The sequence below is a fragment of the Bubalus bubalis genome, chromosome 12 (assembly GCF_019923935.1).
Source record: "Bubalus bubalis isolate 160015118507 breed Murrah chromosome 12, NDDB_SH_1, whole genome shotgun sequence".
Classification (NCBI taxonomy): domain Eukaryota; kingdom Metazoa; phylum Chordata; class Mammalia; order Artiodactyla; family Bovidae; genus Bubalus; species Bubalus bubalis.
Window position 1 is genome coordinate 30,933,007 of NC_059168.1, and position 21,684 is coordinate 30,954,690.

The following is a 21,684-nucleotide window of genomic DNA, read 5'->3' on the forward strand; positions in this document are numbered from 1 at the left end:
GGCCTGAGACTGAACCTGTATATGTATTAGATATTCTGCATTGAAGTTCTAATGTGGTAATTGCAGCTTTTACTTGTAAGGAAAAGAATTAAATCTGTCATCTGAAATAACTTCTCACACTGCCTATATATTATAATTTTGCCATAAAACCAACACTTACTTAAAAAAAAATAAATAAAGGATGTAGTAGCTATGTTGGGGTCTATCTGCCTTTGCTCTAAGAACTGTAGTGTTTCTTTCTCCTCATTTACCCCAGCGCCTCCCTCCCCTCATCTCTCCCTTCTTCCCTTCTTTCCTCCTTTTATCCACATTTTGGTTTGAGATAGAAACATTCAAGACATGAGAAGTTTAAGTGACCTACTTACTTGATTTATATAAACTCGATCTTCTATATTATGTCTGTAAAGTCTCTTTGGAAAGGGCTCATGCCCTCCAAGCAAAGTTCAGATGTCTGGGAGCTCCACCCAGACTTGTTTTCTGGGGCAGGGGTCAGAGATGGAGACGGGGGGTTGGATAGAAACACTGGGACTTTGGCAAGGGGCCAGAAAAGGGAAGAGTATTGATGATAAAATGAGCAGATGCAGCGGTTTTCTGCATGGGAGTGAGGGTCCTCCCTGCATCATCATTAAAAAAGAGGGTATTTGGTTTATGTCTGTAGCCAGAGGGAACTTGTTCAGCTATTTTATTGTTGTTTAATTGCTAAGTCATGTCTGACCTGTGACCCCATGGACTGTAGCCCACCAGCCTCCTCTGTCCATAGGGTGTCCCAAGGAAGAATACTGCAGGGAATTCCCATTTCCTTAGGAGGCATTTTAAAAAAGCTAATCCTGATGTATAATGTAGTTATTCAGAAGCATTTTTTTTTAAGTATAAGTTTTTAACGTAACATTCCAGGAGCAGTGGATAGGCGTGAGTTTAACCTGGGCAGCATCAGAAAACAAGAATGCAGTTTTCGTTAGGGTTATGTCTCTCTCATAATCTTTACTGTGCCTCCCCTCCACCCCTTCACCACCCCAGCCTTCAGCCCAGTTTCTCTGCTTCTTTCCCCAATCTGAAAAGATGATTCCATTTTTTTCTAGCTGTTCAGGTGTATAACCTGTAGCCATCTTTGACACTGTTTTCCTTCACACCCCATATTTAATTTGTCAGCAATCTTTATTGTCTGTACCTCCAAAATGTGCCCAGAATCTGACTGCCTCTCATCATCTCCACTGTTCACCCTTTCATGTGAATCCTCGTCACCTCTCAAACAAATTATTATAATAGCCTCTCAACCTGTCTTTCAGCTTCTGCCTTGACATGCTTCAGTGTATTCTTAACATTAATTCTGTTAAAGCTTAAATCAGATCACTCTCTCCCCTGGCTTCCTATCTCACCCTAAACAGAATCCCATGTCCCTACAAGGGTTTACATGCAAATTCCTTACATGCAAATATCTTTGTGACCCTCTGAATTTACCTGTGCTATGCCCTCTGCAGTCATCCACTCAGCCACCCTGACTTTGCTGTTCCTTTTACATGCAGATATGTCCCTGTCTCAGTCTCTCACTTGGCCTTTTCTGGAACCGTCTTCCCCCAGATGTCCGTGTGACTCAGTCCTTCACCATCTTTAGTCCTTTACTCAATTGATTGCTTCTCCACAGGGTTTCCTGGCCAGTGTACACACTGCTTCTGATCTTCTAGATCCCTTTCCTATATATCTTATTTTTCATGCTCATTATTAGTCATCTATTGTAGAATATAAGCTCCTTAAGAGCTTATCATCTCTTCTTGTAATCCATTTTGTTCTCTGCTGTATCTCTAGCATATAGAACATTATCTGGTGCATGGGAGGCAATCAGTAAGTATTTTTGAGTGAATGAATGAATTGTTGCTCACCAATTTTTCTTTTTTCCTTAGTAAATAACATGCAACTACTTGAGGAATTTTAAGGCTATCTACTGCCTCAAATTTGCAGGGCTCTTGATTTTAAATATTGGACTTAAAAATGGAATGCCAGGAATGAACACATGCAAACACACACAGAAATGGCCCTAACTCCCTGGTTGTGCCACTTGCTATAATGATGTGGATGAAATGTCAGTTGCTAACAGACCTAAAGCCTGGGAAACCACAGATGGCTGATGGACTTGGTTGAGTCGTCGTCCTCCTCCTCCTCCCAGGGCAGGGTCTACAGGCAAGCTGTCAATAAAAAGATACCAGGTCCTTTAGCTTTTTCCTGCTGCCATTTAGTCATGACAGACCTGAAGAAAGAGGCTGGCAGAAAATGCAGGACTTTGACTGCACAGGTGCGATTCCTAGCATCACATGTGACAAAGCTGTCAGGGTCTCTGCACGTGTAGGCTGGGAGGAACAGTGACCGTGTTATGAAGCTGGCTTGATTGTTAAAAAGTTGATGCACGATACTGGATGCTTGGGGCTGGTGCACTGGGACGACCCAGAGGGATGGTATGGGGAGGGAGGAGGGAGGAGGGTTCAGGATGTGGAACACATGAATACCTGTGGCGGATTCATTTTGATGTTTGGCAAAACTAATACAATTATGTAAAGTTTAAAAATAAAATAAAATAAAAAGTTGATTGGCTTAAGTCAGAGTTCATTCTCAGGCTCAAGTTTTCCTTCTGTTTAGTGGGGAGGGAAGTGACTTCAGGAATCCTCATGTTCAGCTCTCTGACTTTATAAGAGGTAAACTAAGGCCCTGAAATGTTAGATGATTTTCCTAGGTTGAATAATGAGGTGCTCTTGGGACTAGACCCAGATTCTTCTCAATGCTGGTCCTGGGATCATCCCGTGACACTGTTTGGCCTCCTTGCCCTGTAATACACCTCTCAGGAGGTAGAATGCGAGAGTTTCAGGGATGGCCTATAGGCCTGCCCCACAGGGAGGCATCCACATCTTCTCCCTGCTTCCTGAACTCATGAGAGAGAAAGATTGTCAGCTTCTGTCAAGGTGGCAGAAAAAGGGTGAGTAGCTAAGGGGAGGTTTGGGCAAACTCATGGAAGGGAAGGCTCACGCTTGGAAGAACTCAGATCTTCAGAACTAGAATAGTCAGTAGTTAGAATCATGGGTGTAGTTCTGCTTTGATAGGATGATTTAAACATGTGTTTGTTTAAATACCTATGTGCAGGGTTCAGTGGAGGCACTCAGTCATGCCTTGCTGATGTGAGCAGAAGATTCAGCAGCAGACAGGCCTTTGGGTGCACACAGGGCAGGGAGACACCTCCAGGTCAGGACTCCTGGTCATTCTGGGAGAATGAATATGGTGTTCGGCACTGACTAGGGCTGCCGTGTCCCAAGACAAATCTTATTTGAACATTTTAAACATTATGGGTCTGTGTTTTTGATTGTAAAGGATAGGTAAATATAAACATGAGATGATGTATTATTAGAAAACCTTTATTTTATGACATTCCTGGGTATTAGAACCCTGAAATACCTACAAGGCTCTGTACAGTGTGACTGGGCAGATCCTATCAGGGTCAGACTTCAGGAAGTTCAGTAATGCGAAATCTGGATGTCTTAAAATGTTTAAGTTTAGGAGATTAGAACTGGTTTATAATTGCAAGTCTTCAAGAGGGGAAGAATTGTTTCTTTCTTTTCTTTTCTTTTTTTTTTTCTTTCTCCTTTTCCTTCCACTGCTGTCATTTTCCTTTCTTAAAACCTTTATTTAAGCTGTGTTATAAACTCTTTTTCTCCCCTGTCCATGATGTCTTGAAATGGTTAACAGCAGTGTCTTGGGGTCTTTCTTCCTGAGTCCCTATCCTGGATGTGCCACTTGGGCAAATGACTTAATTGCTTAATGCCTAGTTGCTTTATCTGAAAGTGTGGATAATAGTAGAGCCTGCCCCAAAGGGTTGCTATGAGGACTAAAAAAGATTATGATATAGTGAGACAGTGAGAGCCATGCCTGACATCCTATATACACATACACATAAGCCTAGTTATTTGTCTTTATTGTTATTATGTCTGGAGTCTCTGCTCTCATTTTTGCTATCTGTCCTTGGAATATCATTTAACCTCTGATCCTCAGCAGCCAGGAGGGCTTGGACTCCCTGATTATTCCAAATAGCTGGCCTTGATCAGCTAGTGAATGGCATACACTGACCTCCCTTCTGCTTTCTTGATAGCTACTCTGTCACTGCAGAGAAGCCCAATTCATTTCAATCCAGTCCAATCCAATTCAATTTAACTCATCAGTCTAACTTAGCGAAAGTCATTCATTTCATTTATTCAGAAATATCTCTTGAGGTCTAAGACATGCTTGATACTTTACAGACCTAAGACAGCTAGAAATGAGGCATGGGAATCCTTGGTTTTGAGAATCTTACAAATATAAAGGCTTCAGTAGCTTCACATCTTTCTAAGTGGAAAGAAAATGAGACAGACTCCATCCCCTTAGGGGTTTAAAGGAGTTTTCCTTTAAACAATCTTGAGGGGAAGCAACATGGAGTCAGTCACTAGGAAATGCAATTCTAATATCTAAGTGGTTCTAATTATTCCCTCCTCCAGGCGGGCGGTTCCTAAAGGCTGGCAAATCTTCCCTGGAGGCTGCAGTAGACAAGCGATTCAACTTTGGTGGAAACAAGATGTGGCTGTTGCAGGATTCAGACAACAGCAAAATAAACAAAGCCCCAGTTATGATTTGAGGGAGGTAGGCCAAGCTTTTCTATTTAGTCAAAAGGAATTGATTTCCCCTGGAGTGTCACTTACACCATAATGATTATTGGAAGGGAGACAGCTTAACAGAGTGATGCAAAAACAAAAGGAGTTGGCCCACGTGTCGGTCAAGTCAGCTGATCTTGACTGCTCGCCTTCAAGGCAGAGTTAGAAAAATACAATAAGAAAACTGAATGTAACAAAAACCCAGGACAGTTTTGGAAATTGTATGCTCTCTAGCAATTTTGTGTGAATTTTTATACAAGCACTGTTTTTTTATGAGTTATATAAAATGTTATAAAAATAGAAAAAAAGGAAAAATATAAGAGATGGGGAGGCAGACTATTTGGAAGATTTTCTTGATATTTCTTGTTTTACGCTCAGTTATTTATCCCTCCCCCCGCCTTTTGTTTTTGAAAAGCAAAGTGGGTTGGGGATCAACAAACAAAACAGCTAATTTCAGGTTGTTGTTGGTTTTAATCGCTTAGTCATGTCTGACTCTTTGCAACCCCAAGGACTATAGCCCTCCAGGCTCCTCTGTCCATTCTAGGGAAAGTTATCTAGACCTAATTGAGGTCTATTTGCTTACTGTGTGAAAGAGTCCAATGTTTAAGTTTGTCTAAAGGAATTATTTATTTTAGAAACGTAGTTTTAGATCCAAAGATCGCCTGTGACCTCAGCTTGTCCCTATTCCAGCCAATTGAAAAAATTGAATAAAAACTGATTCTATTTGAAAAGACTTCTAATAAGTTAAATAATTTGTATTTCTTAACTGCAAAATAAAGCTGGGTCTAATTTGTTCTGCATTAAGTCAAAAGATTTTTAAAACCATTGAATACACTCCACTAAGTTTCTCTGAACCATGCCTTGGTCCTTTCTACCCAAATCTCCACTATCTATTAAAACAGAACTTCATTTCTCCCCCTACTAGATTCTTGAATTTGGAGATTTGGAATGCAAATGCTCCAATTCCCCCCACTCGCACCCAAGTGCTGTGCTTGGCACATTTTTGAAAAAGGAAATTGATAATTCAGAAACAATACTATATCCTTCAGGAGAAAAAGCTTTTTCTTTGATTTACTGCTGTTGGATTAGCTCTGCAGATGTTCCTTCTACCTACTAAGAATCTTCCCTCACTGTTGCATATTTAAATCTTTTCTTTATGTCCAGCGCATGTCTGACCTCTTCAAGGAAGTGGCCTTGTTTGTTTATTACAAGCACAGGTACCTCTCCCTTCAAGGAATTTCTACAGTAGTTACATGTTGTCTTGCGTTTCCTGTCCTTATCATGTTATCACATGATCAGTTGAAAAGCCTTGCTCACTTTTTCTATGTCTGTGTGTGTGTGTCTACTTGCTTCAGATCCATGAAGAGAGTCTGTCTGTCAGGGCTGCAAGGTTGACTCTTATATCCCAGCAAATGGCTGTACACACAGTAAGTGTTCAATAAAGATGTGATGCCAGAAGTAGCAGGTTGTGGTGATGTACTGCTTTGTTTAGTGTCTCAGTTATTTTTTTGGGGGGAAGATGCTGAACTCAGGATTTTGATATACTTTTGGCTTGTTTGCCATTTGATACAACTGCATGCTCCCTGTTGCTGAAATTACTTCTGTCAAATGGTCAGGACTGTCAATACACAGGGAGAAGGTAATTTTGTCTCTAGCCTGCTCAGGAGAAAAAAAAAAAATCCGGTTTTTCTCTTTTGATCTAACAAACCAAAGCAACTCTGGAAAGCATCCTTTCCGTTGTAATTCCATTTCCACCTGTTTTGCTCACCATATCACAATGTTTAAGAAACTGTTACAGCTGTCAAGAAGAGCAATTAGTGGCCTTATTTGGTGGATGATAGAACCATTACTATTCACCAGACCAACTTTAGGACATGGGTACTAAATTATTTAAAGCTAATAATGCATGTAAAAGACATTAAAGTTAAAAACGGGATGAAAAACTTCAGGGTGAAAACATCCATTTCCTCCTGGCATGCCCAACTATTCTTTGTTCAAGGGCACACTGAGAACCTCAGAGATGATAATCCTGGGTACCTCACTGTTTTTCTGCTTTCAGCCACAACCTGCTCCCCCTTTGCGTTGCTTGATCAAGGACGTAGACGGGTGAGACTTTCCTGGTGGTCCAGTAGCTAAGTCTCTGTGCTCCCAATACAGTCTCTAGTCAGGGAACTAGATCCCACATGTCACAACTCAGAAGTTTGCAAGCCACAAACGAGATATCCCTCATGCCACAATTAAGACCCAGAGCAGCAAAATATATGTATATATAGGATCTTAGCTCTCTGACCAGGGATGGAAGCCACACCCCTTGCATTGGACGGCAAAGTCTTAACCACTGGGGAAGTCTCTAATACATACATATTAGGGACTGGTCAGGGAGCTAAGATTCTACATGCCTCATGGCCAGAAAAACAAAAACATAAAACAGAAGCAATATTGTAACAAATTAAATAAAAACATCTATTCAAGAATATCTGTGAAAATCCAGTTAAAAAAAGGCAAGAGTGTGTCACTTAAATCTAAAGTACTGCCTCTCTTGCGCCTCCCACTTCATAGAAGTGGAGATGCTGGTACTTCAGAGTGCTACGGTCAAGAACACAGGGTTACCTCTCCTCCCAGCTTCAAGATGGAAGGCTTTCATCCAGGAGAAGCAGGACTTCAGCTTTTCTTACTTTGCCTCCAGCGGCCTGTTGCTGAGGTTGAATGGTAGGCAGGTGTGGTTGGGAAGTGGGGGCTCCTTCCTTTATACCAAGGCACACTTGTGCCTCAGAGGCTGTCTTGGGTACAGCCTGCTGGAAATGCTAGGAATCCAAGTCTCTTGCCAGGGCTCATGAGGTGGTGGCTCCAAGTCAAGCTTGATTGGTTGCTACCCTACCTTCCTTCACGTGTTTAACTCCTGTATGAGGGTCTCAGAAGTTTACCTTTGAATCCACTCCTGGCTCCAGAGCCCTGGCTGAGATTTTGCATAAAGTGAAAAGCAGACTGTGAAACACATATCTGGTATTCTCTTCCCAAAGAACTGACTATTTGCAACAGAGGGTGGAGAAGTTTAAGCCTGAAAGCCCTTTCAACAGTGAAGCTATGGTAAAGGCAGTTGGGGTATTCATGGATCTAAAAGACATATAATGTAGTACAATTAGTTTGTAGGGGAGAACCAGGGGAAATAAAACAGCTGGAAGGAGCCCCCTGGGGTCAGAATGAATATCAAAACATTGACTTCATCAATGATTTATTTGAAGGAGCCACACAGTTTGATTGGATTAGTTTATAAAGGAATTTCTGCCCCAGGGAATTTTTGAAAATGGTAGCATAGTCTGACTGCAAGTAGTAAAGTTTAATATCTGGGTGTGGTCAGGGGAATAATAGATGACAGCCCTGCTAATACCTTGTCTTCCCAGGGTGACCATGGGCATCTTCAAAGTTGTGCCTTCCTGAGAATCAACATCAGAGGCTTTCAACAAAATAATCTAGCTAGTAGCCACTAACCAGCAAACTAACCAATAATGCTAGTAAGTCATGCAAGTGGAACCAGTACCCAGAATGCTGCAATGGATTGTCTGAAATGTTCCCAGAAAAAAATAGAAAGATAAAGGAGTAAAAAATTATTTGAAAAAATAATGGCTGAAAATCTTCTAGATTTACTGAAAGCATCTAGTAAGCTCAATATTATTAGAGTAGAATATTCACAAAGAGACCCATAAACAGACACATTGTAGTAAAAACACTGAAAATAAAAGACAAGGAGAAAATCTTGAAAGCAAGAGAAGAATGACTCATTAGTTACAAAGAACCCTCAATAAGGTTAACAACCCACGTTTTGTCAGAAACAATGGAGACCAGAGGTGGTTCTGGGATAACATGCCCACACAAAACCTTACACATAAATATTTAAAGCAAACATCATTAATAGTCAAAAACTGAATAATCCAATGTCCATCAACAGATGAATGGATTAACAAAATGTGGTTTACTTATACAAAGAAATATTTTTTGACTATGAAAAGCTTATTGATACCTTGAATAAACCTTTGAAAGTATGCGAAACGAAAGAAGTTAGTCACAAAGATCTTATATAATTCCATTTATATGAAAGTTTAGAATAGAAAAATCTGAAAAGACAGTAGATTAGTGGTTTCTTAGGTCTGGGTGTAGCATAGGTAGGCAGAGGAGTGACAGTTAAAGGGTTAGGTGATAAACATGTTTTAAAATTGACTATGACGATGGTTGAACATATCTGTGAATATACGAAATACCATTGAAATGTAAACTTTGAGTAGATTGTATACTGTGTGTGATGTCTCAAGAAAGCTGTTTTTGAAAAGCAAGCAAAGGTAAAAAGAAAATCGTGGTGGAATTCTGATGTTTATACCTCCTTGAATGTGAAGGAAAAGAAGTGAATGTGCTGGGGAGTTAACTGTTCTCTGTGGGAGTAGAGAGGAATGTTTTATCACTAAGCCTGACAAAGAAGCTTGGAAATTGAGGATTAAGACAAATCATTTTACTAAGCTTCATTTCTCATACCTAGAACCAGTAAGGGGAAGGAGGAAGTATATGCTCTCTTAAATTCATCTAGCAAAACATCCTCTGATTTTGGGCTTCCTTTATGGCCCAGTGTTTAGGACCTTATTGCACAACTTCTGGTTATGTTGCAGCTTATCACTGCGACGGCCAGTGACATCTACTTTTCAGTCCTCCTCCTATGTTTTCGTGATCCCACACATTCATTTTCTGTCTTTGCCCTCCTTATTGATTAGCTACTGAGGCACCAACCATGCTGAGTGCAGGCCAGGGGTGCAATGCTAGCCCTCAGAGAGTTTTTCTGTTTTTAAGTGGCAAGATATTACATAAGTTTGGTGTTATAGATGACTCCAGCATTGTATGTATTTCAGCTCTGATGATAAGTTTGGATTGTTTTTCTTTAGGGATTGAGTTCAGAGGACTAGGGGGTCCCCTCTCTCTCTTTTTTTCATGATTAATACAAAGATTGGACATTGCCTAATCAGATATATCAGGAATCTCAATTTCAGTCCTGACATTCAGCATTGATTGATTCCATTTATCTTATTTCCTAAAATGGGGACAGTAATAGCTGCTGTGCAAGACTGTTGGGTGAGGTACTGTAAGAGGCACACAGCATGATGATAGAGTAGAATTAATAGGTGTCTGTTACATTCAGTCTCTCCTTGTGGTTCTCATTTGTTGAAGGGGCCTTTCATTTATTCATTTAATTCGTGAAGGTATTGAGCACCTGCTCTGTACTAGGAGCTATTCTACACATGAGAATCCTTGCTACCATGAAGCATTAGTTCTGATTTCTAGTCGAGGGGCAACACATAGATAAAAACATTCACATTACAGTAAGTTTATGGAAGAAAGAGATCATATACTGCAGCAGTTGGGGTGCTACTATAGTGGGGTGGTCAAGGACGACCTCCCCAAGGGGTTGGCATTTGGGGAGAGACTGAAGAGGAGAGAGGAAAACATTTTAGAGGGAAAGAAAAGCAAGGGAAACTTTTCAGGTAGATAAGAGTCTGGTGTGTTTGGAGAGCAGAAAAAGGTCCAGAGCATAGTGGCGATGGGCAAGTGATACATGACGTGCACTATGCCTGTGGGAAAGCAGGCAGGGGTCAGATCAGAGTATCTTGTAGCCACAACAAAGCATGTAAGCACCACAAGGGAAGAGACTATTTGTTTTGCTCACTGCTGGACCTCTGACACCTAGAGCAGTGCCTGTTATGGTAGATAGTCATGAAACATGGATTGAAAAAAGTTTATTCTGAGTGAAATTCTAAGTAATTGTATGCCATCTTCTTTTTCAAAGTCTTTCTAGCTGCTGTGTGGGAATGGATTTAAGTGGAACTGATCCCATGGATGGAGGAGCCTGGTAGGCTGCAGTCCATGGGGTTGCTAAGAGTCGGGCACGACTGAGTGACTTCAGTTTCACTTTTCACTTTCATGCATTGGAGAAGGAAATGGCAACCCACTCCAGTATTCTTGCTTAGAGAACCCCAGGGACAGAGGAGCCTAACGGACTGCTGTCTATGGGGCTGCACAGAGTTGGACACGACTGAAGCGACTTAGCAGCAGTAGCAGCAGCAGGGGATAGAAACGCTGGGGACTCTTGTACTAGCCCAGGTGAGTTCTGGTGGTGGTTTGAGCTGGGGTGGTGGTAAGGAAGGTGAGAAGTGGAGACATTTGAGTTAGGTTTTGGGTGTCTAATCCCCAGCACTTGGATTAGATTTACGGCAAGAAGTTGGTGATATAGGCGTTAACACAGATGATGAAGCCTGGGAGAGAAGATTCTGAGGGGTTAAGGGGAGGGTGATTAAATGTACTATTTTCTGCTTGCTGGTTTTGAGGTGCTGGCAAGAGATTCAGTGAGATGTCAAGGTTTCACCTGGGTATTACTTGTTTGGGGCTCAATGAAGAGGTCAGATATGACACATAGATTTTGAATATAGCTAGTATTTAAAGCCATGGGGCTGATGAGATTACTGTAGAGAGAATACAGATTCATGAGAGAAGAGGGTCTGGAGGAGCCTGGGGCACTTCATCACTTAGAGACTTGGTAACAGAGAAGGTCAAGGTCTGGTGTGAGATGTAAGAGGAAAACTAGTGTGATGTCACAGAAGCTGGCGGTCAAGGGAGAAAAGTGTTTCAAGCAGGAGGATGGTTACCTGTGGTCATCTAATATTCGGGTTTTTATTTGAAGAATATTATAACTACTAAGTAAAACATACCAAAAATAAAGTTTATCGGTACCAGTGACAAGATAATTTTTAATGCAACAGTGGGCATTGAGTGGATTGAATAATGAATGGGGATTGCAGAGAAGAGAAGGCAGAATAAACAAACAACTAACTAACTATTGGTTTCCTCTTGAAACACCACTGAGAAGACAAGAAGGGGACTTTTTTTCTTTCTTTTAAAGCCATAAGGGCAGAGAAACAAGAGCAACAGAATATTGTAAAGACCATGGAGGAATGTGGATCTGGTACTACTACAACCAGAATCTCTTGGAGGTGATTGGAAATGCAGAAGCTCAGGCTCCTCCCCAAACTTACTGAGTCGGAATCTACATTTTCCCAGTATAGTCCTCTGATTGGCTTGCATATTTAAAGTTGGAGAAGTCCTGACTTGGAAGACTCTAAAATGAAATCCCAAGCCAGTGACATTTATGCCACATGATCCCTGAAAACACTCAGGAACTGGAAGCACTGGTGTCCCCAGAAGCAGGACTGGAGGGTGAAGAGGGTTGAGGTGGCCAAAATAAAGAGGGCTGGTAGAAAAGTTGTTTAAAAAGCAGCCATACTACCCACCTGGAGCAACCAGGCCAGTGTTCCCTCAGAGCCGAGCAAAAACACTAGGTTTATTTATTTGTTTGGCTGTGCTGGGCCTTTGTGCTGCACACAGGTTTTCTCTAGTTGCTGTGCACAGGCTTCTCGTCCAGTGTCTTCTCTTGCTGCGGAACACTGGCTCTAGGTGCGTGGGTTTCAGTAGTTATGGCTCGTGGGCTCTAGAGTGTGGATCTGGTAGTTGTGATACGGGGCCTTAGTTACTTAGCGGCATGTGGGATCTCCTGACTAGGGATTGAACCTGTGTCCCCTGCACTGGCAGGCAGATTCTTAACCACTGGCCCACCAGGGGAATCCCAAGGTTTATTCTTTGAAGGGAGCAGAGAATGTCTGAACTGGAGACACCAGGGACCACTTATGGATGCTGGGTGCTGAGACCTCCAGTCCTCTTTCCTAGCCACCAGAATGCTGGCAGTTAGGGCTTCACCCTCCAGGTAGGGGCTTGGAAGAATCTTCTTGAGGGGTTTTGCCCAGTCCAAGAGGCAAGATTGAGATATTGGCACAGTGATCCCTCAGCTCAGTGGCCCAGTCTTTTCCTTTATTTATACTGCTGTGGTTGTTGTTTTGCTTCTTCTTACCCTACAGCTCTGCTTTCAGAGCTACTTTGTAATTTTCCTATCTGGTTATCATAACTCTTTGTTCTCTTTCCTCTCATCTCTAGTATTTGTTTGAGGGAGTCAGATGCCATTCTAAGACTCCATGTTCTTATTGAAGGAACTCAGCAGATTTTCGCAGCCAGGGACCCGATAAGCAATTTTGCTACTGTGTGCAGGCTTCCAGATGACCTCCTTGCTGGTCACCGTAAATCTCATGTTTGCTTTTCGTTGCCTTTCCAGTTTGTTTTCTAAATTAAAAGAGTGTTTCTAGTATTTTCTGCTGCCCCTCCCAACCTGGTATATTTACTTACAGAATGTCTACACTCCTTACCCATAAAACAAACACCAATTAGATGAAGGATTCATTCCTTCCTGCCCTGAGCAGAAATTAGCCTTGGTGGGCATATGGCAATGGCAAGGGTTTAAGTCTGACTCTCTATACTTGCTATGATCTGATGATGGCTAGTGATCATTCTTTTGTTTTCAATTCATTTTCCTATTCTAAACACAGCCATACAAAGTAGTTTGGAATTTAGAAGAGAAATTGCTCATAAATTTAAAAACATTCAAGAATTCCTTGTTTGTGTCCCACTTATGCCAAAGTAGACATTTTAAGGTGTGTCACTTTCAGAAGAGACATCTGGTCTTTGTGAGCTCGGGTGGTTACCAGATTTCATAGATGACATTCAGCTGCTTTGAAGGGAAGCTGTCATACACAGTCTTTTGACATGTAAACTCCTTTTACCTATTCTCTCCCAGTGTCTACTTAGTAATATTCAGGAACACAAGCAGTTTTGGGAAAAAAATTATGAGTTTAGGAAAGAAAACAGTGCAGCCTAAACTTCCACTTTTGATGCTGTTTTCCATCTTCTGTACCATTCTCCTCCAGCCCAGCTCAAAGCATCCAGACCCTTGTATTTGCCCAACTTGAAAATTACTGAAAGTGAAAGTTGCTCAGTCATGTCTGACTCTTTGCTACCCCATTCACTATAGCCTGCCAGGCTCCTCCACCCATGGGATTTTCCAGGCAAGAATACTGGAGTGGGTTGCGATTTCCTTCTCTAGGGGATCGTCCCAATCCAGGGATCCAACCTAGGTCTCCCGCACTGCAGGGAGACTCTTTACCATCTGAGCCACCAGGGAAGCCCAAGAATACTGGAGGGGGTAGCCTATCACTTCTCCAAGGGAATTTTCCTGACCCAGGAATCGAACCGTGGTCTCCTGCATTGCAGTCAGATTCTTTACCAGCTGAGCTACCAGGGAATCCTAGTCAAACTTAAATATTTAAACATCTGCTGGTTAAGCCTTATCATGAATTTGCTGGTGTTCATTTATCATTCTATTTTTACTTGAGGTCTGTGTTTTCCTTGTAAAATAAAGCAAGGATCTTCTGACCTTTTACATAAAAGGGTGTTCTGAAAGTGGCCCTGCACAGCTTCTTAAATCTGCCCTAGCTGGTCAAAAGAGCAAAGTTAGACAGGACAGCCAGGTGCTTGTCAAATGTCAAAAGGCAGGCATCTCCTCATTGACTTTCACTCAGCATCTGTTTCTTCCAGCTCTCACAGTCTGTGATTTCAGATTGCACAAGGCAACTTGCAATTAATTGTCAAATGGGTAGTTTAGATAATGACTGTTCTGGGTTCCCAGGGGGATTTTTGTTGTTGTGGGTAAAAGTGAGAAAAAGCATGATTGTTGTTACTGTTGGACGCTCTTCTTTTAGCAACTCCATGAGAGCAGCCCCGTGCCTCCCCTTTTGATCCTCCTCTCCCAAGTGCCCAGAGTAGTGCCCTGCACAAATATAATCAATAAATATTTGATGTTGAAAGAAACCTTCATGAAAAATGAGCCTTTTTGCTTGGTCTCCAAAGCTGAATATATTAAAGTAGAAGAATTCATTTTAGGTTGGAGAAAATAATATTATTTAGGTAGGGGAATATAAGGTATGTTTGGGAGCTGGGAATTAGGAAATAGTCCACAGAAAAAATGTGTAGAGGATGGAAGATATGAGGGGAAGACAGGAGAGTTAATTTGAGGATAAAATATGGAGGAGCTTAATGTCAAACTGAAGACTTTGGACTTTTGTCCTGAATCTGGCTGTTTGTTCCTATAGGGGAATTAAACCAGAGCCAGAACTCAGAGCAGAGGGTTGGGAGGGGAGAAAGCCGAAGGCGCAAGGGGCGGATTCACAAGCTATTACCCTGAGATGATGAGTAAAGCACAAGGGAAGGCACCTCTGTCTTCCAGGGATGTGATCCTATCTCCTGAACCAAATTTGCTAGACTTTCTTAGAAGGGACAAGCTATTTTAAATTGGACCCAGTCCTGAATTCTACTGCTCAAGGCTCTGGCCCTTCTCTTCCATGCCCTTCTATTCTAGGATGATTTCCAGCCAGCCTTTGTTTATCTAGTTACAAAGTCATTGCTGGAGCTGGGATCCCTCAAAAACTCTTTGTTTAAAACCCCTCACCAAACTGAAAGCAGAGACAGGTATCTATGGGGAGGTTTTCCACGTTGCATTTGTAAGTAACACAAGTTCACAGAACTGTCTATTAAGCCTAAGAACCACACTCTTCAAAATCCCACAACTGAAATCACAGAAATTTAGGAATTACAATGATCTGTGTTAGACTCTGGAGGCCTAGAAGAAACCTATTGGTATGGGGAAGTTTGGTACCTGAAGATATTTGTAAAAATCAAAGCATTTTAGAATTGAAAAAAATCTCAGCACTATTTTACTTCTGCCCTTCACCAATTTACTGATGAATTTTCTCTCCCATATCCTCAACCATCTATTTCACTGAAATAGCTGAACTCTTAGGGCCCCTATTTCTTAAAGATTTTCATCAATCTTAGCATTACTGAGATACAAAAATTGGCTTATGCTGTACATTTTCTAGTATTTGTGATACAGGATTCCATGATGACTGTGTGTTGACTCTTGCTGAAAAAGGTCTGGGAGAGGGTATGAAAGAGAGTGGACATTAGCTACTCCTGAGACTAAAAATATAATTGAGTTCAGGTCTATGGCACAGGTTTGGTTGCTTTACTCAAAAAAAATTTTTTTTGCACATCCCTTGAAGACTTTCAGATCAGTTGGCATATTCCATATGAAAGAAAAAGGTTATGGTGTGTTCATGTCAGAGACATAAAAGATGCTCAAGATACTTCAGGAAGAGGTCAGATTAAGAAGAAACATCCATATCTCATTATAATCAGATCTTAAGCAATTAAAAATAATTACTCTCTTTGCTAGGTGACCTTATGGGATATAAAAGTTAGCATCTAGTCTAAATAAAACTAAATTGGAGATCTTAAATCTAACAGCTCAAAAAAAAAAAAAAAAGATAGTCCAATAAACCACAGTGACTGGATAACCCAATTAGTGGTTTTGGAGAAGGATAATCAAACATTAAATGAATTTCCCACTTGCTGCCAAGATTTTCTGCTTCTGAACCTTAGGCTTGTTTGGTAGAGGGCTTGGGTGAGGAAGGAGAGCACTGACCTTTAGGTAAACAAGAAGATGTTATCATCATCAAGAAGTGCAGCTCTATGCTATCAAACCCTTACTCTTCAACAGCTGATAATGACTCTGCAAATTACAGCTCTTAGCCAATTCTCAGAGTAGAGTTCATCAGTTAACTTTAAAGAATTTTTTCCTCTGCAATATAATTTTTACTTTTTCCCTTTGAAGATACTGCATTCTATAGCGATTCCTTTTTCTGATTCTTATGCAGGAAATATAAACCTTCCTTGCCCCAGCCTGATTAAATTCTAAATGTTGGACATAGACATATCATTTCTCACTAAAGAAGGTGCAGGATTTGGTTTTGAGAGGAAAGATTATGCATTAGCATGACATCTGTGCTGTTTGTTTCTTTCAAAGAAATATCTAAACAAGGCGGTAGGAGTCTCCAGATAGATGAACCCAGAGCAGTCTGCACAGTGGGGTGTTTGGTTCTGACATCTGGACAGACTACAGTCATCAAAGCACATCTGGGAAACAGGAAACCTAACATTCAGGGTTTGGAATCTGACCTCAGTTGGCGAAAATTGTATTTGAACAGTTTTGCCTGGTTTAAAGTGATTTTGTTTAAGTCAATTTCACTCATCCTTTCAATATTCTTGTTAACAATAGAGAAGCAGGTATTATTACTTAAATCAAGAGAACTGAGTGGCATGCCTGAAAGAATATTCAACTTGTAACTTAGTAGACTTTGTTTCAAGTCTATGTGTCTCTCTTTCTGAATAAATTAATGGATTCCAGAATGATATACAGGCATTTTCTTTAAAACAAACACATAAAAAAGCAAAGAAAGCAAGGGAACTATCAAATCCTGTAGCAGTTCACCACAGGGGGAGCAATAAGTATTTTTTATAAGAATCTTTTCTTTGATACTGAGGAGCAGAGCAAATAAACAGCTGTAATTCCCCCTTATTTATTGTGTCATTTATTCTATATGTAAATGAGGGCCCAGAACCTACATTGCATTGAGCCAGGCACAATGACTACCAAGAACATGTTCACTGCAGTTGAGGAAATAAGACACACATGAAAAATTGAGGGCAAAGCAAGATTGTAAAATGAACTGCACCAGGGTTCAGATTACATGAAGATGGAATGGTCAGGAGAGTCTTTATCGAAGAGGCAAACTTTGAGCCAGCTTATAGTAAATAGTTTGGATTTCAAGAGACAAAGAAGAACTTGAAGATTATAGAAGCAAGATGTGTAACAGTAGTAACACCCTGGGATACAGACTGAGCTTGAGAGCAAGTCTTTTTCAGGCTTGTGGAGCAGATGGCGCCTATTGGAGCTAGGTAAGAGGTAACGTCAGAAAGACGAGCCACCAGATGATTTTGAACTGGAGAATCACGGTGGCCATGGTGTTTTATGAAGGAAAATGGAATGACGGTGTTCGGGCTGGTTTGGAGAAGACAGAGATTGATAGCAAGGAGATAAATTAAGACAATTATTTAATCCAGTGTGTAGATGTTCAGATTCCCAGCAAAGATAATGGCAATAAAAAAAGAGAATTATTGCTTGTAGCAGTATGAAGGGAGTTTATGTAAATAGTTAGATGTGGGCTTTTGGGAACACGAAACCTACATGATGAGGTGAATTAAACTACAGCATTCGACACATGAAGAAATCAACAGTGGCTTTAGTAGTTTTGTAATCCATTCCTTTCTACATCTCAGAAAGATACTTGAGATGGCAATGAGATACAGGAGCTTGCTGTGAAGAGAGGGGTCAACACAGGCAGCCTATAGCATGATCTCAATACAGTTCTCCCTGTGCCAAGAGTGCCCATCAATGGACTCTCTTCGTCTAGTATTGTGGTCATCTGACCCTGCTAAAGAAAACAATCTGTATCCAATAACATCACTGAGACTTAAAGTTTCAGGTTTTGAATGGGTGTCCACATTCTTAAAAATTCTAACTCCAGGAAGAATAACGAAAGATCAAAGGGTCCTTTCTAGATTCATTGACTGCCTCTATGTGAAGCTGAGTTTCTAGAGTAAGTCTGAAATCAAAAAAATCCTTTGCCTATCATCAGAATGAAACCTGTTCCCTGAGTTCTTGCCAAATATTGAAAGCCCAAAGGGAACACCATTTCTTATTCAGAGAGGAAGTGCTCCAGCCACTGGGAGGAGAAAGAGATTATTCTTAAATCAGTGGGATACTATAAACTATCTCGGAGCTACAAAAATTTTACATCAGTTTTTCAAAGCCTTCTCATTTCCATTGATTGATTTGATCATCCTGAATGCCCTCTGTGGTGTTTTTTCCTCTAGTACTTTACAGATGAACAACAATCCCCAACCCCCACACTTGAGAGGCATTGTGCTGAATGTTTTAATCCTACATTTAATGCCCATGGCAACTCTGAAAAAGGTACACATTACAATTTCCATGATACACCCAAAAGCCCACATGCTGAAGCAAGAAACAGTCATAGTCTGGGTTAGAACACAGGTCTCTTAGATTCTAGAGTCCATACTCTTCCGTCTCTGACTTGTGATAAACAGTTAAAGGCCCACCTGTGAATGTTACTTTAGAACTCCCTCTATTCTTGACCCTGCTCAGCAAGTTGAGTACTTTCTCCATGATGCTGTGTTGTCTCAGGCCACCTAAACCCTTTGTTGTTGTTGTTCGGTCTTTCAGTAGTATCCAACTGTTTGCAACCCCATGGACTGCAGCACTCCAAGCATCCCTGTCCTTCTCTATCTGCTGGAGTTTGCCTGAAGCCAGAAATATTTAACTACTTTTAGCTATGGTCTAAATCAGAAGTGGGCATTCCACAGACTATGGCCCACATCTGGTTGCTCCATTTTTCTATACAGAGTGAAAAAAATCTCCCTTCTGGTGAAGAAATACCAGAAAGCTGACAGCCTAATTTAGTAGGGAGTTTTGAAAAGAGGGTATCACTCTAAAATTAAGCCTTGTAAGAGGCTGTCTCTTTTAGTAACTGGTTGACACTGCTTGGTCCCTGGGAAAACACTGGAAAAAGAGAAGGACTGGGAGAGGTAGAAATGTGTGTGTGTGTGTTGAGTGTGTGCATTGAGGGGCTGTATCTTTTGGTGTTCACAGCCATCCCACCAAGCAGATTGTATTAAACCTCTAGAAGTTAGGAACTTGAGGCTCAAAAGAAGTTAAGGAATTGTTCAAAGTAGCTTAGGAGTGACTGACTTCTTAGAGGAGCTCAGGTACATCAGTCTTCTCTTGTGTTTATAATCATCTAACAAAGCAGACTGCATAGGTGCATTCTTCCCTGCAATCAGGAGTAACTGTCTCATTAAGGCGGTGTCGCCAAAACACAGTGTTGGCCACCTATTTTCCCCACCGCTACCTCTGGGAAGGAATGGAGAACTTGTGATGTCAGGGGAAAAAGAAGCAGGCAGAACCAATTCAGCCTTGCAGCTGTTTGTCCCTGAGTGAAAATCTGAAATGCAGCCCCATCATCTTTGAGCATAGGTAATGGTAACTGGTAAATGAAAAGATGACCACCTTCTGCCATTAAATAAGATCATGCATAGCTTTGGGGAACCAAGATTAAAGGACGCTTCCAGAATAGCAGCTTCTGTTTAAAATCCTTGGGATAAAACGACTGAGGATATTTATGATCTCTGAGCCAGCTCTCGGATGGTAGGGAGGGGTGGGGAGGTGGGGAGGGGTGGTCATTGGACTATGAAACAGTCCTGCCTTCCTCTTGCTTTAATGCAATAGATGTGGGACTTTAAGGGAAAGACAGCGATCTGTGAGTCAAAAGGCCTGATTTCTAGTTTGGCTCCGCCTCTACTCATCGTGAGAGGTTAGGAAATTTTCTACTCTCCAGACCCCAGATTTCTCAACTGCAAAATAAACAGATGGAAGTGGAATGATGTCTTAAGATCTTGTCAAGTTCTAAAAGTCTGTCTATTTCCTTTTAAAGTAGTTCAGTAAAAATCTAAAGTTGGGAATCACCTTTTTTCAGTAGTATGAAAGATCATCTCCTTCCTTCTTTGCCACCTTTTTTTCTTTCTCCCTTTCTTCACACCCCTTCCCTCTCTTGTGACTCCTCTTCCCCCAGGAAGCAGAGTCTCAGTTCGACAATTCCTTGCTGGTGCCTCCAGAGCAGCAATGACTCTTGCCTTCTTGAATTCAGTATCCTCAAAAGCACACATCATGCCTTCCATGTCAATCAAAGCCATCTTTCTGGCTTCAATCCGAGCTCTTCTACGTTTCTACATTTTCCTTAGCCTTCTCTTAGTTCCACCAAAGAGAGTACAGCACCCAAGAACGAATGTGTCAAAAACACTAAAAAGTCCTCCTTTCACCTTTAGATGAAGCTTTCCATGCTGCCCTTCCCCGGCATTCCGAGACAAACTCTCACTAAGATCGTTAGAGAACCACAGGGCAGGAGTGTTGGGCCGGGGGGGTTTGTTTTACTTAAGCCTTCAGTCAGGGTAGAATATTTCAGCCCAGCAGTTATCAGCCTAGTGGGAAAATAATAATAGCACGCAATGCACAAATACCAGCCACGCTGTTGTTCCCACTGACTCAGATACTTACAGTTCCACCGCATCCCTGGGGAGGTCGGAGGGAATCTCTGTCACCTTGCTCTCCTGGCAGAGGAAAACTCCGTTAGAGCAGTGACAGAGTCGATGATGGCATCCTGAGCCCAGGCTCAGGAATGCGAGCAAGGCCACCAGGAGCAAGGCCATGTTTACTTATCCATCCACCTGCTTTCTTCTGCCTCTGCAGAGAAAATCCTGCACAGATTTCAGAGGCTCCACACTGAGCCCTTATGAGAAGAGGTCTGCGTTGGGAGCTGGTAGGGTCACGTGACCCACCCAGGGCCGCTTTCCTTTTTTTCTTTTTTATCGGTCACTTCCAGACAAATAGCAGAATTTCTGAGGGACAGCAGTGACTTTGGTGGGGGTGGGGTGGGAGAGGTAGAGGGCGTGGCAAGATACGCTGTCCCTTTACCTTTTTTGGTTGGGTTTGGAAATTGAAACTTGATGCATGTCTAGAATAGCTTATATTAAATTCGCTGTAAGACTGTCCCCATGGCTTACTATTTTTTTCTCAAAACAGAGTGACACGCTCGACTTTCTCCAAAACAGATGCAATCTACAGTGTGAAACATCATTAAGAGAGTTCCCCAGTGAAGGGCAGGGACCTGTTTCCAATCTTGGTGTCAATGTCTTCCTCCAGGCTACTTGATACAAAACCAGAACTTCTGAGTCAAAGTCACTGATTTTCTTTCTTGCTGGAATTAACAACCAAACATGGTGTAGCTCAGAGGACAGGCAGTGGGTTAGTGAGCCCCTGGACAGATACTGGTAGGTAGGAGGCACTTTTAAGAGAGTAGTCTGCAGAGATAACTGACTCAGCTGAGTGACCAACAGGTCGGGCTGGGTTTTCACTGGGTTTAGTGGACACCAACTGTCCCACCGTCTGTCGCATGTCCTTTCTGGCTCCTCTCATTTCCAGTCTCTGAAGATTGCCCTTGCCTTTTGGAAGCTGGCACAAATGAATTTACTTAACCTATGCTTTTAGTTTAGTTTTGAATGTTCTCTGTAGGTGACG

General features: G+C 41.6%; 1 protein-coding gene across 7 annotated transcripts in view; it reads right to left on the reverse strand.

Annotated features, from left to right (window-relative positions):
- The window catches only part of FSHR (follicle stimulating hormone receptor), a 187,661-nt gene extending 166,663 nt beyond the window's left edge, over window positions 1-20,998 (reverse strand). For 4 of the 7 annotated variants that reach the window (XM_044925556.2, XM_025260563.3, XM_025260561.3 and 1 more), the window contains exon 1: window positions 20,665-20,997. In XM_044925556.2, coding sequence (XP_044781491.2) covers window positions 20,665-20,816 — 152 coding nt within the window. In that variant the 5' untranslated portion in view covers window positions 20,817-20,997. 7 annotated transcript variants of the gene reach the window in all.
- Window positions 20,999-21,684: the final 686 nt, after the last annotated feature.